The 18,006-nt window shown below is 43.9% G+C and overlaps 1 protein-coding gene across 3 annotated transcripts in view; it reads right to left on the bottom strand.

Annotated features, from left to right (window-relative positions):
• Window positions 1-18,006, bottom strand: part of LOC144753030 (cytochrome P450 2D15-like) — a 298,908-nt gene that overhangs the window by 41,844 nt on the left and 239,058 nt on the right. For all 3 annotated transcript variants that reach the window (XM_078640834.1, XM_078640846.1, XM_078640840.1), the window contains one exon: window positions 1,438-1,579. In XM_078640834.1, the coding sequence (XP_078496960.1) occupies window positions 1,438-1,579 (142 nt within the window). The remainder of the gene's footprint in view (window positions 1-1,437; window positions 1,580-18,006) is intronic.

Below are 18,006 nucleotides of genomic sequence, written 5' to 3'. Positions count from 1 at the left end.
ATAGCAGGCAGGAAAAAAACATTTTCCCAAATAGTACTCGGAAGCTGTAATTAAAATGTACCGAGTATCAAGACATGTAACAGGTGGTGTTTTCATGGGAGGTTACAGAATGAGACAAGGCGGTACTAAGGAGGGTCTACTAAGCCTATTAACGAATCAAAAGCCAGCATTTACAAAGGACAACGACACAAGCCAATGAAAGTAGGAGACCTTCATGTCCATACTCTAATACAGCATGCCTCACAGAACAGCGCATGAGCTGCCCAGGCTTGACCTAAAAAGACATGGGTCAATTTGTCTCTTACATGAGTTTGTGTAAAATACTTGGGTGTGTTTGAGTATGTGTGTATATACACACTCATACACATATATGCTTGAGTCTTTCTTTGCCTCCCATTCTCCCTCGCTTCAGTTGTTCTTTCTCCCTTCTCCTTCCCTTTGGACCAGTTATTTTGTCAACAAGGACCACAGAAGCTAACTTTCATGATAAGGAAAGGTAAATTATAATACATTTTCTTTTTCCTCTTTTTTGTATTGAGGTTATGTAGAGGGCTTTTGCACTGTCTGACTTTCATTGGTATTCAATAAGACATTTAACAAAAGCAAGATTGTACAAAATATTGATCTCAATGGACATTGCAAGTCATATTTATCAGGGTTTTAGGGCGGTGCAAAACCTAACTGAGTTTTATCCAGCCAAACAAGGCCACCTTGTGTGGCCATGCATGGCTTGATAAATCTGGAGTAACACAAGGAAGTGCTAATCACTGCCTTGTGTTACCCTGCCACAGGGAGGCGTTCCATAGTTGGAGCATGGGTGTTTCCACGCATTTATCCAAGGAATTTGGCAGAATCCCAGATTTACCATTAGTACTAGACATGGGAGTGCATCAAAATGCTACACCTCCCCAGGGGAGGCATAACGATGAGAAACATCCTTATCTCTCTGCGTTTTTTCCACTTTCGATGTGCGCTGCATTCTGCAGCACACATAGAAAGAGGAAAATTCCTCTGAGGATGTTCCTTACAAAAACAATTCTGGCATCAATACAGGCACCCTTGCACCAAGACCCAAGGGTGATGCATTGGCGATAATCAGCCTAAAGTGGGCCAGTACAAGAAAGGACAGGAATGCGCCATGTAATGCTAAATACGGTGCATATTTGTCCTTTCCCTTTCATGCAGAGAAGCAAGGTGGCTTGCTGCATTGTGCTGTGTCAAATAATGACAAATATGCCCCTGCATTGCTCTTCAATTGTACACTATATGTGTTTATGTCATCTATCTATTGTAAACTATACGCACACATAAGATTAGCAATCCAGTCAGCATCTTCAAATAAATGTATGTGACAATGACACTGCCTACATTAAACATTTCACCTCTCTACCCAAATTGCTAATCTACACACCCTTAACCTAACAAGTATGTATTTACCTGCAGAGAAAGGTAAGAAAGCTTCTCGCTTGATGAATTGACCATCATCATCCAAGAAGTGTTCTGGATAAAACTGGTATGGTCTTGCCCAGATGGACTCATCTTTCAGGACGGACGTCATGTTGAACATGAGTGTAGTGCCCTGCAAGTAATAGCCAACATGTTAAAACAGAGAATATGCTCAAATTCTTAACTGCATGTTCATGGATAGACATAATAACAGATTGCACCACACAGTACATTAGATGGTTTGCAGGCTGTGCAAAGCTTTTCTTACTCCAAAACTACATCCCTCTTTTCATGGATGATAACCCTAATTTATTCAACGGGCCAAAGCTGGTTGCTATCTGTTGTATTTACTCTGACATCCAGTCCTGTGAACCATGCGCTCAAGCACGGTCAGACTGGGAAACAAAACCGGCCCTGGCAAAGAGCTCGGCTAGTCCTAGATGTGGGCAGTGTGGGGCAGGGTGCTTGTGGAAAGCTTTGTGCCACTTTTTGTGCTGGGGCCAATTTGCCACTGCAAAACCGGCCCCAGGCAACAAAAATTGTCCCCAGGGGTCTAAAACTGTCTCACACCCTGGGGACCTACTGGGGAAACTCCTGGTACCCACTACGGTCAGTCTGGCCCTGCACTCAAGGGTGGACCTTCATCAATGCATAAGATACAACGTCTATTAAAATCATACAAGCATAACAAGTCTTATGTCTCAAAATTTTCTAACCTTACCCATTTCCACTCTGGGAGCACTACTGCCTGTGGATTCAACAATGGAATGTAAACGCTTAGTTGAGCTGCCTCAGTTGGTGTACTACCTGCCTATCTGTGTCCTTGAAAAATGAGATTGAAAGGGTCGGTGGTACTTCATTGTCCACTTACTGGTTGTTTGATGAGACTCGTCACCAATGGTAGCCCATAGGGCTGGAATAGATCAGTCTTCACTCACACTGCCACTGTGGTGCTCTGGCACCTTTGCCTCCATGGGACCTGATAACAAGAAGGTCTTGTGTGGCTGTCAGAATCAGGTAAGAATCAGGTAAAGGGTTGTTGATAAAAGGTTCATTACTAGGGACATTTTCAATCTAACACTTCATCCATTGATCATTGATAGGTGTTCACAGGGCTCTTTGTTGAGCATGAACAAATAAGATGAATTGCAAGTAACTCAGAGTCTGTCCCTCCAGGCAGTGATCATGGATCACTTCTGATTCTTTGTCAGTTAAGAATGTGGATCAAAAGAGGGATCATCTTTTCGATGGTCTTTAGAATGAATTGCTAACTGATTCCCTTGACAGAGTCTAGAAGGCCTGGTGCTTTTTCTCTGTCCTTTGTACAGTCCTATGCCCCTCTTCCTGGAGTTTTGTATATCCTCACATCCTGCAATGTTGGGGAACACTTCCTTGCAACATGAGGACATTTTCCCCCCGTTTTCTGCCAAAAAAAGTTCAGCAGGAAGTTTCCAGGAGATGATGTGAGACATGTCCTTACAATCCCTCAGATATTGACATAATGTCTCCGAAATGGCAACTCCTGAGACCTTCACACCATTTCTGGATATTTTTTTAAGTGGCCATAACTCGCTTCATGATGCCATTGGCTTGAGGCCACAGTGGAGTGATTTTATTCTAGTGAACTCCTAAATGTACTGTAAAGTATTTAACGTTGCTACCATTGAACAGAGTGCTGTTAAATGTTACAATGTGGACGCAGTACCAAAAGTGGAGAAAATGTGTTTGTATTCAGAGTTTACAAAGTCAGCCAAGCTTTTTGGAAAGGCAATGACTTCTGGGAAATTTGAAACGTTGTGGCTTATAACTACAAGGTGTTGACATGGGGCATGTAGTCCAAAGAAATCAAAAACTATTTCTTCCTGTATTTCGTATGGTTGCTCTTGTATTCTCAGTGGCTTAGAAGGAGTGTCTTTTCCTGGGCTCTGGCAGACATGAACCATGTTTGTTTGCAGCTCAATGTAGCATTGCACACTTCTGCATTTTCTCTCAGAGACTATTCTTTCAGCCCATTGCACTTTACTTAGAGAGCTTAATCTGGGCTCAAGTAGAACACACTGGGTTAGACATGGAGTGTCACAGATTCAGTGCCTTGCTGAGTCTCAAACATCTGACCCATCCACGGATTGGATACAATAACTGGATTGTGCCTGCTCAGCACTTACCCTTGGATTTTTTGAGTGAAATATTCTCAGAAGGTAAACTTCACCCGGACAGGGCTGCAAGCAGTATTTGAAAAGGGGGCATCATCGTCGGGAGCCTAACGTCCAAGGAGTGGTGAAGATTTCTACGTTCTGACTTAGTTGTTTTTATGTAAGGCAAAACATCTCCACGGGGCCGAGGCAGGAAGCTGTGGTCGAAGACAGTTCCACGAAGCCAGATACCCCTTTGACTAAAGACTACTCAACAGTATGACCCGCTGTTGAGAAGAACATAGCAGAAGCAGCCACAAAGTCAGGCCGACAGGCAATGGACCTTGAGCCGATGACAAACAAGTTGGTTACAGTCTCTTACTGGTTCTCTGTGCAGTATTTAGCCAAAATGATTCCTAAATTCCAAGTTTGGGATTTTGGCTATCCAGGCACATTTAGCACCCCAACCCAGAGTCCGGGATTGGTGGGACACCACTGGTGGGAGGGGGTAAGGACTCACTCAGGGTGGGTCCAGGTGCAGGTTCAAGATGGTGGGAGCCAGTTATGTTTCTGTGGCTCTTAACAGGAAGCCAGCAAAACAGCCCTTGGCATTACTCTGGTAATCATGGGTGCAGGTGAAGAAGCAGAGCTCAAAAGGCAAGCATGGCTTCTGATGGTTCAAGGCAGGTTTCAGGCAGCAAAGCAGTCTTGCGCAGTGCACATTAAGTCACAGCAGCAGGCAGTCCTCTGAGAGTCCTTCCCACAGTTCCAGAAGTGAACTGAAAATTGGATCTAAGAGTTCTATTTTCATACCCACTGTCTTCCTTGAAGTTTGGAAGATGTTTCTAGAGTCTTTGAAATGACTAGAGTTTCCTGACTTCCATGTTCTGGCTCAAAACTGGCTGCAGGAACAATACAGTGATAACAAGCCCTTTGTGTGAAGGTAGTGCACAGCCTATTCAGTTGTAAGTGGAACATGCCAGACGATGGCCCATTCAGGCACACTAATACCTTGATTGTGTAACCGTGTGGGAGGAATTCACAAAGTCTAACTGCCAGTAACAACCAGTCATGTGAGCCAGGAGAGGTTGCAGGCCCAGACTGCTAAGGACAAGAAATTGCCAACTTTTTTAACATTTTCATTTTCAAAATTGTAATTAAAAATCTGACTCTAAAGAGGATTTATCATTACAATTTCATAGATACCAACCATGAACTGATTACATGGTCCCAATTGAAAGTTAGCAGTTATTAAATAATAAGCAACCAAATGTTATTCTATGGGACAGGTAGGGCTCACAGTAGTCATAAACAAATTTAAAACGTTTTCATTTCCAGGACATGTAAAACGTAAAGTACAGACTTTTAATTACGATACACCCTGTCCTATGGGCACCCTAGGGCATACCTTGGGGGTGACTTACATGCATTAAAAGAAGAGTTTAAAGTTGGTCAAGGGGGTTATATTGCCAAGTCGAATTAACAATGTAAAACTCCTTTCAGGCTGCAAAGGCAGGCTATGGACATTTTAAGGTGATAATTAGCTGTTGGCACAGTAAGTGCTGCAGGCCCACTTGTAACGTCTATTATCAGGCCATGGGTATATGGTATACCATTCTACAAGGGACTCATACGTCAATGAAATATGCCAATCAGGTGTAAGCCAATCAAACCATGTTTAGGGGAGTCAACACAAGTAATTTAGCACTGGTTAACAGTGGTAAAGAGCACAGAGACCTAATGCAAATAAGAACTAATTTCAGCAACACAAATGGAAGTAAGTAGACAAAAAGTTGGGGGAAGAACACCCTGGTATCCAGTTTAAGGGAAGACTATCTTTTCCACTTCTTGTGCAGGCTTGGGGGCTTGGATTTTACATTGCCACATAAGCTGTATCTGGCGGCTAACCAGAATCCTATGCGAACTTGACTTTGAGTAACAACAACGAGGCATTCAATTTGAAGATCCCATTCACAGATACCTTTAATCCACTTAAACATTCCACAGTGGAGAGCGAGTTTTAGATTACATTTAATTTGGAGCTACACATGTGCTCTTTGTCTAATTATAGTTCTAAACTCACATTTAACAAATGTAGCTCCGGCAGGGGCCTGGCTTCATGCCACAGCCAGCAAAGTAAGTAGGCAGGGCTTTAGCAAGGCATCAATAAAAGCTTCAAAGGCCAAAGTGCTAAATAATTTACCTTAATCTATATTGTTGCTGCAGTTCAGACTTAATTTTCTCTACAGGTTGGTAACCTTTCTGGTCTTTGGAGTAAATTGCAAAGTTATTTTTTGTACTTTTAGCTCCCAGAGAAACACCAAATGATCTTTTAAATGGATTCTTATTTTTCACAACTGTTATGCTTTACGATGATGTCTGTGTGCAGTATTGCAAGTAGAAGATTCCCTTTTAAAAATATTTAATAACTATTTCTTGACATTTATATTTCAAAAGGAACCAATGGATTAACCTAAAATCTCCATAGTGCTTCTGTCTTTATTTACACCACTTGCAAGTTAGTAGTCCTGACTATAGGTTTTCTATTATTATTAGATTTTCATTTAAGTTTAAATGTTTTGTTTTCCGATATATATTGTCCATGAACAGAACAGGAAAAATAAAAATACCTCCAGCTCTAACACATTATCTAGCACATTTAAATATTTCAATGAATTAGATTTTACTCTAATATTTGTAGATATTAATCCTTCCTTTTCTGAGCAGTCAAAGCCAATTGGCACTTTTCAAACATTCAAAAATCTGTTGTTTATTCATTAGCCATTAATAACTAAAAACATGAACAGTACTACTTCTTCTGTCAAGACAATTGATGATCCTCAACCTCTAATTAAATCTATAACAGGTCAAACCTTGGAAGTGTTATTAGATGAAATCAGGTCTTTACTTCCATACATGGAAGAAATTGCCAAGAATTCAAACAGAGTAGATAAAAGATTGTCCATCATGGAGAAAAGGATGACAGAGGTTGTTTATAATGTTTTTTATACATTTGCATGTTATGGTCCTGTTTGTTATTATACCTACTTGTTCACGTGTTAAATAGTATGTTTATGTATTAATTTTTTATCTTCACATTCAGATACACTTTGTATGTGGCAAGATTCATGCTGTTACAATTTAATTAGATGTTTTCATCACATGGATCGGTCTATCATCATTCCCTCCTTACCATCATCAAACAATCCTTCTTTAGTTATGGTATGTGGTGTCTTCCACGCAGTTGTTTCCTGTCTTTTTTTGTATGCTACGTGTTCTTTAATATGTGGCTTTTACTTTGTTTAAACCCTTCTGCCCTGTTTTATGCCAATTTTCAATTGACTTTACATTGGTTTTCCTTTATTTGCATTGTGGTAAATGTACTTTGAAGCCATTATTCAGTGTTTATGTCTTTGCAATGCCTTAAGTGAGTTGAGGAACATTTGGGAATGTTAAAGGCCTTAATAGTCCATTAAGAGACAAAATGTGTTGTCACATTTAGAAACATTGACATTTCAAATTATTTTAAATCATGAAACCCTTATTACTGAAGAGAAATAAAAAAGAAAGAGCACATCTGTGTGGGTGATGCTTTAACTAGTGGTACCTCATTGAATATTAATGGCAGGGGATATTGTCTCACTTAGTGAAACTAAAACCATTTACCACAGGGGACTCTTGAAACTGAAGAAGAAACAAATACCTTAAATGGATCTTGAGTAAGTAGAAGTTTCTGTTCCACTGTGTTTGGTAAAAGAAATGGGACCATAATTTTAATTTATGAACCTCATGGGATCCATGTATTTACACACTAATGTGAAACAAATAGTAGATGGTATATCATTAGCTTTTAAAATTCTAATATCTTACTTTGGAAAAACAACAATTATATTCCAACAACGTTTTTGAAGGATAATTTGGTATTGTGGTATGATTTTCATTAGGTGGTAGGCCTCTTTCTGTATAGGTGATCATTATGTAGATTATTTCAATATAAAATATACATATTTCTAACAAAAAGTATGGAGCGGAGAAACTTCTCCGAAATGTGATGATCACGTAATCCAGATAAGAATAAGTATATTTTTCACTCCAGTTCACGCCACACAATCTAGCATTGTTTTTATTTTTTTTAGCTGAAAACTTACAAATAATCTTTTACTCTTATAAATTAGCTTCAAACTATTTCAGCATCATACTTTAATTTTGTTCTGATTTTGATGTTTTACCAATCAGTGTAGATTTAACAGCGATGTATTAAAAGGCTCACAATTTCTAAATGAATGTCCTGCTTCCTCAGTTAAATTTCTGAATTAAAGCAGTCAATCAGATATATTCATTGAAAGTAATGAGATGTTTACAATGTTAATAGTTGTATTGAAGAAAACCAGTAACTTAGAACGTAACATTTACACCTTGAAATCACAAGATTCTCTCATTGATTTATATACAGCTACATTTGAATAGCCACATTCCAAGGAGGGCTTGGGGGTCAAATTAGAAATGGTAAATTATTAGGAAATTATTTGAAAGTTGAAAAGAAAGACCCTTAATATCTTCTAGAAATGGTGAGAAGACTGTGGCTAGAAATAGAATTACCATGTCTGAAAATAATGATTGTTTCCTTTAGTTTTATCAATCAATCAATCAATCACAAAAATTTGTATAGCGCGCTACTCACCCGTGTGGTTCCAGCGCAGAGGGTGTTCCCGTAGTCCAGACGGCTGGTGACGAGGGCCTGGGTGACCGTCTTCCTGGTTTCGGTGGGGATCCATCGGAAGATCTTTCGGAGCATGCGCAGGGTGTTGAAGCAGGATGATTAGACTGAGTTCACTTGCTTGGTCATCGTGAGGGAGGAGTCCAGGATGACGCCCAGGTTGCGTGCGTGGTCTGTTGGTTTGGGTGTGCTGCCCAGGGCAGGGGGCCACCAGGAGTCATCCCAGGTGGAGGGGGATGGTCCGAGGATGAGGACTTCCGTCTTGTCTGAGTTCAGTTTCAGACGGCTGATCTTCATCCATTCCGCGACATCTATCATTCCTTCCTGGAGGTTGGCTTTGGCGGTGGCGGGGTCGTTGGTGAGGGAGAAGATCAGCTGGGTGTCGTTGGCGTAGGAGATGATGTTGAGGTTGTGTTGGCGGGCGATGGCTGCCAGGGGGCTCATGTAGATGTTGAAGAGGGTGGGGCTGAGTGAGGATCCTTGCGGGATGCCGCAGATGACTTCGGTGGCCGCGGAACGGGGGGAGGCGGACTCTCTGGGTTCTTCCGGCGAGGAACGAGATGATCCACTCCAGGGCCGCTCCTTGGATTCCTGTGTTGCTGAGGCGCTGTCTCAGGGTGCGGTGGCAGACGGTGTCGAAGGCTGCTGAGAGGTCCAGGAGGATGCGGGCAGCCGTTTCCCCATTGTCGAGCAGGGACCTGATGTCGTCGGTGGCTGCGATGAGGGCGGTCTCGGTGCTGTGGTTTGCTCGGAAGCCGGACTGTGTGGGGTCGAGGGATCCGTTGGTCTCGAGGAAGGCGGAGAGTTGCCTGTTGACGGTCTTCTCGATGACTTTGGCTGGAAAGGGGAGGAGCGAGATGGGGCGGAAGTTCTTCAGGTCCGTGGGGTCCGCGGTGGGTTTCTTGAGGAGGGCGCTTAGCTCGGCCTAACCATATATAACCCCAATAACCTTGAGTAGAAGAAAACACCTTTAACAAATAGTTTCCTTCATTTTCCATGGATATTTCTTATAATATTGAATTGTCCACATATGCAAACACATATCACTATTAATGGGGTGATTAGGACCATATCACTTTTAAACTGAATGAAAGAAGTAGGGCCTGATGGCTACCTCTCTGCATTTCATTTTTCTTTAACTTTTTCTTTTTCAATTATGTAATCTCAGCTTTTATTTCTCAAAAGAAAGATTGAGGTACCTTCAAAAGAGTGGTAACTTGATTTATACCAAATAAGACAGGGATAACACCACTTTCAAGAATTATAGACCTACATCTCTTATGGTTGCAGACCATAACCAATATGCTAAAATTCTAGCACCAAGACAAGAAAAAAGGTTATATTTAATTTAGCTGAGAAGATGTCTACATTGTTCTCCTCTTTGGTGTTAAAGTTGGATACTTTAAAAAAAATCATGTTTCTGCCATTTATCCTGTACCCAATTACTAAACAAATGTGGGTCTGTTGAGCAAAGAAACAATAGTTTTTTCTCAAACTTTCAGAAGGAATTGCAACAAGCTGATCCTTTGCAATATTTGCGTTTAATACGTATCCATCAAATGTGTAAACACAAAATAATAGCTTAGGTACATATTTCCAATGAACACAAGCGGGAAGACGGCAGAAGTGCAACTGTTTAAGAAATTTTACAATGCTTATGATTGCAGATGACTTTTTTGTCCCGTAAATGGCTAAAACTCATTAGACATTGAAATATGAGTAAGCAATACAATCCAAAGAACTTTATTTTGATCACTATAGATCATAAAAGTGCACCATAGAACAGAATATTTACAAACACAAGATGCAAATAAAACATAATATTGTAAATGGCCGTTCACAGTCCAATTGCAATAGCACTAGCAGCATAATAAAGATGTCAAAGTGCATCATTGCATGCATCACAATAGCAGCCAAGTGATGCAGATTCTATTACATCATTATTTATAAAAATCGTAATCATAAAATACGCTAAAAGCAGTAGTAAAACGTGTAAAAAAGCTTAAAAAATGAGAGAGTAGCATTCATTTAATATAATACAGGACACAATGCGAATTTGACACGAGCCACACAATAACAAACAGCCTAAAAGATAACAGGGGAGTACTTGATGGCCCTAATCCACATAGCCATTAAGAACCTAGCTGTACAAAATACAATCAAAAAGTAGTATTTGACTGTAATTTTCTATATGCCTCCTTGTACGTTCTTACCCCCAAATGTCTGCACAGTGGGGCTATCCATTTAGTTCGTAATTGGTAGTACAAGGGGCAAAAGAATAAAACATGTTCAAGTGACTCCGGTATCCCCTGGCAACAAGGGCAATTTCGTTCATCCCTCTGGCATACTTTGCCCCATTTTATTTGAAAGCTATTTACAGGTAGGCACCCATAGCTGAACTGTATGTATAATTTTCTTGCTAGTAGGGGTTCAATTTCATCTATTGTGGCCTCAAATGACAATGAATGCTTAAAATTCATAAAAGCAGTCAAGAGTGAGCCCTTGCAGTTCCTTAACAAATCAGTCTCTACTGTGCCCCATTACGCAACTTTGATACTGGATTTGTTTATCTGACTAAGGATTTCCGGATGGCTCCAATATAAAACTTATCCTAGTTTATGAAGCAAGGTCTTAACTGTGCGCATCCAAGTAATCTTGGCCACACAAATTGGTGTAATTAGTTCACAGAGTCCCACCCTATATGACGCAAGACCTGGAGTAAGCCATAGCTGCAGCCAAAACAAGAGCATTCTTAAAAAATTTTGTGTTCAATTCTTTTGTGGCCTAGGTCTAGATAGAGCGGAATTAGTGGGGTGGACATCGGAAGATTCAATGGGGATCTAAGAAATGTTTGTTCGGTTACTGAGAGACCACTGCTGTTTGAACAGCCCCACAGCTCCGCACCATATAGGGCAATCCCAAGTGCTTTGACTTTCCATATCTCCAACGCTGGTGCCAATTTCCTAGATATAGCTTTCCTATGGATCTTAACTATAGTCACCTTTTGCTGGACTAGGGATAGTTGCACTCTTTCCAATTGTGGGAGCCAGCTCATATTTTGAGTAAATGTAATACCAAAGTAGTCAAACTCTGCCACCCACCTACAGAAGCTTCTTGCATTTTGACTTTAAATTTGATGAAAAAAGCATACATTTTGTTTTGGAGCAATTGAGCTCCAACCCCTGTTCCAGGCAGAATGCCAGGAAAATATTTAGCAGCTGCTGGAGCCCTTGCAGCGACTTTGATATGAGCAGGGTATCATCGGCGAATAGGAGAGCGGGGGCCAAATGCCCACCTATTTTCTGAGCATCACAGCCATCCCTGCTCAGGAAGCCAATAACATCATTCATAAACAGGGTGAACAGGTTAGGTGCTAATTCACACCCCTGTCTAACTCCTTTATCAATTTGGATCAGCTCCATTAGCACCCCACTATCACCCCAACTATCTTGAGCCATGGTGTCTGTGTGAAATCTTAATAAAATGTTCAGGAGGGTAGTCGGCATAGCCATGTCCTTGAGGACCTCCCATAGTTTCACGGCGTGTAAATCAACAAAGACAACATAACTTTTGCCATTGTGGACAGTCACTTCCCTCCAGAAAATACACATAAAGCGGAAGATCTGGTCTAGGGTACTCACTTGAGCCCTGAAACCCTCCTGGCACTCGGAAATGATATTCCCCTCACTTATCCACTCCTGGAAGTGGGCAAGAACCTGCTTGCAGAATTTTTTTTGTAGGGAGTCCATAAGGCTAATAGACCTATAGTTCCCTGGGAGTGCACAGTCCTATCTTGAAAATGGTAACTATCTCTACCAGATTACATGATTGTGGAATGTCCATACCTGAGGATACTATTAGAAAGTAGACTAATATAGGGACCCCAAATTTCCAAATGTTCTTTATACAAGTCATTTGGTATTCTGTCAGGACCAGGAGCACGTCCGGGAACACATGAACTAATTGCTTTTTCCATCTCGCTAAGTGAAAATTGCAGTCCATTAGGTTCAGTTGGAACCCCACTCACATCTAGGATGGCTCTATCATTGCCCAACCTAACCTTATCACTATACAAGTGACTAAAATGTGCAACCCCCTCTTCTGGTTGGATGCAAAAGTCAAGCGTGGGTTTTATACCCCTGGTAACAGGAGCTACAGTTTTCCAAAAATCTTTGGAATCCCTATTAGCCAGGACATCATGCAGATCCAACCATAGGAGATCTTCCCACACACTTTTTGCGTTGGAAATGAAGTGCTCTGGATTTAGTGGTCTCTACCTGTGATTTGAATTTGATGTCAGCAAGGAGCTCACCTTTTTCCCTTCTACATGCATTATTGTACCAGGGTTCGGTTTTCGAAGTAAAATTCATTTTCTTCTTCTTTGGTTTGCCCAGGACATCCCTTATTGTATCCCCCAGGTTTTCATGTGAGTGAATCATCTTTACATTTCTTGTATTACTAGGAAGTTTAGACAAATAATCATAGCCGGCTTTGACAGTTTCCTTGATGGTATTTAGGGCCACAGGGTTTTTATCAACCCACTCCCCCTTGATGGATCTGGTGTTATTAGTAGGCTGAAGCTCTCCTATCTAACGTTGACCTCTACCCCCAAAGTCTTGATTAATATCTAATCGTTCAATCACTTCAGTGTCCACTATGAGTACGCATTTGTCAGTTAAACACACGGAAATATATCCATTATAGGTTCACTTTTTACACTAAGCACAAAATAAATATGTATTAAAACAGAATGAGCAAAAGATAAATATGAATACACACAGATTGAAATGCCAAACAAATAAATACTATAAAACCGGGCGCCCTATTCTTGATGAAGGTGTAGGAGGATTTTTGCCTGCAAAGTTAATATCTATCCAAATGGCAAGCAAACACAAACAAGCTGGGGGGCAGCAAACAAGAGTAGCTTTAATACAATTATACATATAAACAGCATTTCGATGTACCTGTTTTTGCATGTTTTAACATGTTGAAATGAGATGTATTGGCTTTCCAAGTTAATGATGAAATAGTTGAAAGGTGAGCTGGGCGGGAAAAACATGGCGGCCGGCTAGGTAGCGGGTCGTGGGTGTCAGGAGAGTGGTGGTGCTGCTGAAAAATGCTGCGCGTTTGGTGCCAGTAGATATTTATCTTTGAATCTCTTACCTTGGTGCTGCTGAGCGGTTTCTTGTTATGTGGAGACTTAAACAGCCCTGCTGAAGCTCGGCTGCGGCGGCTGTTCCGATATCTTGTTTGTTTGGCTGTCATGTATTGCTCCCGCTAGGAGGCAGTGGGAGAGAGCAATCGGCCGCGGACAGCCTGTCGAGTGTTGGGCAGCAGAGGTCTCGCCTGGGGCTTGAATCCGGCTCGGCTATCGTGTTTGTTGTTCTGCTGCCAAACACCGGCAGCTGCTGCAGAGGTCCCGAGGAGAGGAGGAGAGGAGGAGCAGTGAACTGCTCGACACGGATCGGCTCTGTAAGCTGTGCTGTTTCCTTGGTTTTTTTTTTCCAGTTAGTTGCCGGTTGCTGGTTGTGGCTGACAGCTTAATGCCCGTTGCTTAGGAAAACAGCCACAGTATTGTCACCCTGTAACGGGGGCTTGGAAAGTCAGGAGTAGCAGTTTGTAGCTGCCTGGTTGTTGGATTGGATTTTCAGCAGTGGCGGCGGAGGACTCACTGAGAGGTATTAGAGTTATTGAGGCACTGGGAGGAGGTATGGACCCACGGAGCACACTGTCTGATAAGTTTGGTGTGGTTGTTCTGTGACTACAGCTTTACAGTTTCCCAAAGAAGTACTGTGACGGGGGGGTTACAGGGGGGTGAGGAATTGGGCACCAGCCGGAAGGCAGTGGAGGAAGGGGTGTGACTGGGTTCTCACTTTTTCTCTCCCTGCTGTTCAGTACGTATCTCATATTGGTTCTGTTATTGCCGGTAACGCTGTGATCCAGTGGTTCAGACTCTCTGCCGTGTGTCGCATGGCGGAGGCTGAAGGATCTGCACAGCTTTGGGAGGAGCTGGATGAAGATGAAAGTGCGCAGCGCCCTGTAATATCTACCCGGACTGCTACTTGGAGAAGAGCAGCATTAGAGCTGAATAGAGGACGGCGAGCCGTGGCTAGGTCCTCTCCGAGAGGAGTTGGTGGGCGAGGGAGAGGTGTGGAATCTCTGGAAGGGCTATCATTTAAGCTAGCTGACACTAGGAACTTGGCAGACAAGACGGGGGCAGCTGAAAGGGAACCCGAGGCGGAACAAAAGGTAGATAGTGGGAAGAATAAAGTAACAAACAGAGTAGAGTCCTCCCGGTACCCGTTAAGAAGCATTAAGAAAGTAGAGTTGGGGATTTCCTCAAATAAGCTGAAAAATCCGCAGAAGGTGGTCGACCGGGGAGAGGAGAATTGGGAGGTGCCTGTTAAAAAAAAGAGCTGGAAAAAGAGGCTTAATCATCAGTTAGTAATGACACCTTCCCTCACTACTTTCTTTAAACCTGTTCCAAAAATTCTGGTTTTAAAACCGCAAGACACTCAAAATAATCAGCAAATATCCCAACTAGACTCAGAAGAGGACTTCAGTTTAGCAAATAACTTAGAGAATATTGTAGCTCAAGACTGGTCACGACATACAACTCCCAATAGATTTCAGGTCTTGACTATGGAGGAGGAAGGAGAGCTGGTGCAAGCAGCCGGCACGGACAATCTGGATATGTTAAAACAGGACGCTGAAACGGACAGGCAGAGGCTTACCTCATTTCTCAAGGAATCCAAGGGCAGTTCCGCCCTCACGGCTTGCCGCTCCCGCTTCGCGGGAGCCGCTGCGCACAGGAGTGCGTTTCTAATCTACAGCACCTGGTCACTGGAGGCGGAGGCTGGGGCGCGAGGTAAGGCGTGGGCTGCGAGTGTGCAGGGACTCCAACATCCAGGAGTCCCTGCGAAGACCACGGACTGACCATCCGGTCCGCTCTCCCCGCCGCCCCGCCCCCCGCCCACCTGGGAGTGTAAAAGGCGCTTTCCCCTGCTATTCCCTGGGACGCTGAAACAGACAGGCAGAGGCTTACCTCATTTCTCAAGGAATCCAAGGGCAGTTCCGCCCTCACGGCTTGCCGCTCCCGCTTCGCGGGAGCCGCTGCGCACAGGAGTGCGTTTCTAATCTACAGCACCTGGTCACTGGAGGCGGAGGCAGGGGCGCGAGGTAAGGCGTGGGCTGCGAGTGTGCAGGGACTCCAACATCCAGGAGTCCCTGCGAAGACCACGGACTGACCATCCGGTCCGCTCTCCCCGCCGGCCCGCCCCCCGCCCACCTGGGAGTGTAAAAGGCGCTTTCCCCTGCTATTCCCTGGGACGCTGAAACGGACAGGCAGAGGCTTACCTCATTTCTCAAGGAATCCAAGGGCAGTTCCGCCCTCACGGCTTGCCGCTCCCGCTTCGCGGGAGCCGCTGCGCACAGGAGTGCGTTTCTAATCTACAGCACCTGGTCACTGGAGGCGGAGGCAGGGGCGCGAGGTAAGGCGTGGGCTGCGAGTGTGCAGGGACTCCAACATCCAGGAGTCCCTGCGAAGACCACGGACTGACCATCCGGTCCGCTCTCCCCGCCGGCCCGCCCCCCGCCTATCACGCCCATTATATCTCGGCCCAACACTCCCGCAGCGCGGGACGCAGCGCCGGGGCGAAGACAGGGCAAAGACTGGGCCGTTTGAGGCCGTTCGAGGACTAAGAGGGCTGGGCTGGGCCACCCCCCTTTTTTGATCCTAGTCTTATTGTCACATCTTACAGTTTTATTGTTGTGTGCATATTTATTTATTGACTTATTTATTGACTTGTACTCTGTAATATGTGTTCACGGGGTAGCCGGAGCAAAACCCTCATGGCGGCTAGCAACTCTAATAGATCCATAGATGATTTCCTAGTCAAAACCAATTTGGCGATTGACGAGGAAATCAGCAAAATGCAGCACAAGGTCTCTTTAGAACTTGACGCTGCACGTAGGCTGTCGGCGCATATTGCTAGCTCCAAAAAATCTTCCTTGGGGAACATTGCATCTGCCCGTACCCCTGATCGTTCTGCTGCCCCACGGCCTCTGATAACAACGGCAGTTATGCATCCTGCTCCCTCTACTATCCCTGTACATTCCCCTCCAATTTCCCAACCTGATCCAGTGCTACAGAGTACTGGCCCTGCCCCTCTATTTAGTATCGCGGGTTCCTTTCCCCCTCCCAAAATAAGTCAAGCTGCCAGCCATTGTAGTGCTAAGAAAGCCGCAGCATATAAAAAGAAATGTCTGGCGAGAACTATACACGCTAGGAAAAAAGCCAGAATAGCAAGGTTAAAGTTTTTTAATAATAGAAGGGCCATGGGTTCCCCTGGGATGAAAGATGTTAACCCCAAACCGACTCACAGTGTTCTTAATGGGGAAGTTATTCCGGAAATACCTAGCCTGGTCGAAGATGATATTCTTAGCATCCCTCCTAGTCAGAACAGTATAAACATTTTGGATGGCCGGGTGAGCGGACCCGTGCATGACAGGGAGGGTGATAGCGAATTCCTCCAACTAGTCTGGGGTACGTTAAAGCAGCTACTTTCCCCCCTGGAATTGAGGCTTTCTCGCATAGAGAATAACCTCCTTGAAATGGATAGGACCATAGTCACTCTAGCCAGCTTGAGTCTTAAGGAAATGGATGCTAAGCTCACACGTGTAACTGAACCCACTCCCCAGCCCAAAGAAACAGAATCCGTTCAATCTCTTTCACAATCAGTCCAAAGCATCCCTGTGACCCTACCTAAACCTATTCCAAAACCCCGCACCACTATTGTAAATACTACTGTACCTACCCCGAGCCCAGCAGTACCCAAACCCTTCTACCCGCAGAAACCAGCACATAGGTCGAACACAGTCTCCAGGGCACCAGTTAACCACCCCCCTAGGCCACCCTTGGTGTATAACCCAACACGTCAGGCTAGTCGCCACAACTTCCGCGGAGGGTTTATTGACCTCCCGCCAGAAGCAGGGTCGTACGTCATTATTCTAGCCGGTGTTCCAGAGTTGGATCAACAATCACAGGAGAATGATTTCTCTCTAAAAAATAAAGTCATCCACTGGCTTAATTCCAATAAACAACTCCCCGACCATCAAAGAAGTAATATACTTATGGTTCGGAGAGTTCCTTGGATTGGTCGTACGCACAAGTCCATAGCCGGCGACTGTGTGGTGGTATCATTTTCTGATCCCCACACAGCTCAGTGTCTATGTGCAGGGCCATCTTTTGAGGCCAATTCCACAATAGTGGTGAGGCCTCTCACCTTTTTCTATCCTCCTAGACAACAACTAGTGAGTGAGGGGTCATGGTCCACTGTCAGAAACCCTAGTCGATTGACACATAGTTTTGTTGGACAAAATCAACTTAATTGGTGGCAAGGGGTCCCCACTTCCAACAGGTTCGGCTGCCTGGAGGAGGTGGATTGACTCGGGAGGTCTGGAGACTTATCTCCCCTCAAGATTATTCCCCACCAATGGAGCCCTTCACCCCTAAATTCATTTCATAGGATGAAGGATACATTGACAACAAGCTTAGACTAACCGATCCAGACGCCAGCCATGACAAATCCTTCCCCATCAATTGTTACCAGCCCATTGGGCTCCACACATCCCTCTCCAACTTATACGGCCCATCAGGAACCCAATGATATGGCTGCGAGCCCGTCTCGCGCTCAAGTACCACATATAACT

This window comes from Lissotriton helveticus, chromosome 1_1, assembly GCF_964261635.1.
Source record: "Lissotriton helveticus chromosome 1_1, aLisHel1.1, whole genome shotgun sequence".
Classification (NCBI taxonomy): domain Eukaryota; kingdom Metazoa; phylum Chordata; class Amphibia; order Caudata; family Salamandridae; genus Lissotriton; species Lissotriton helveticus.
Note: the sequence above shows the minus strand (reverse complement) of the source record. Positions and strands in the feature narration are given on the sequence as shown.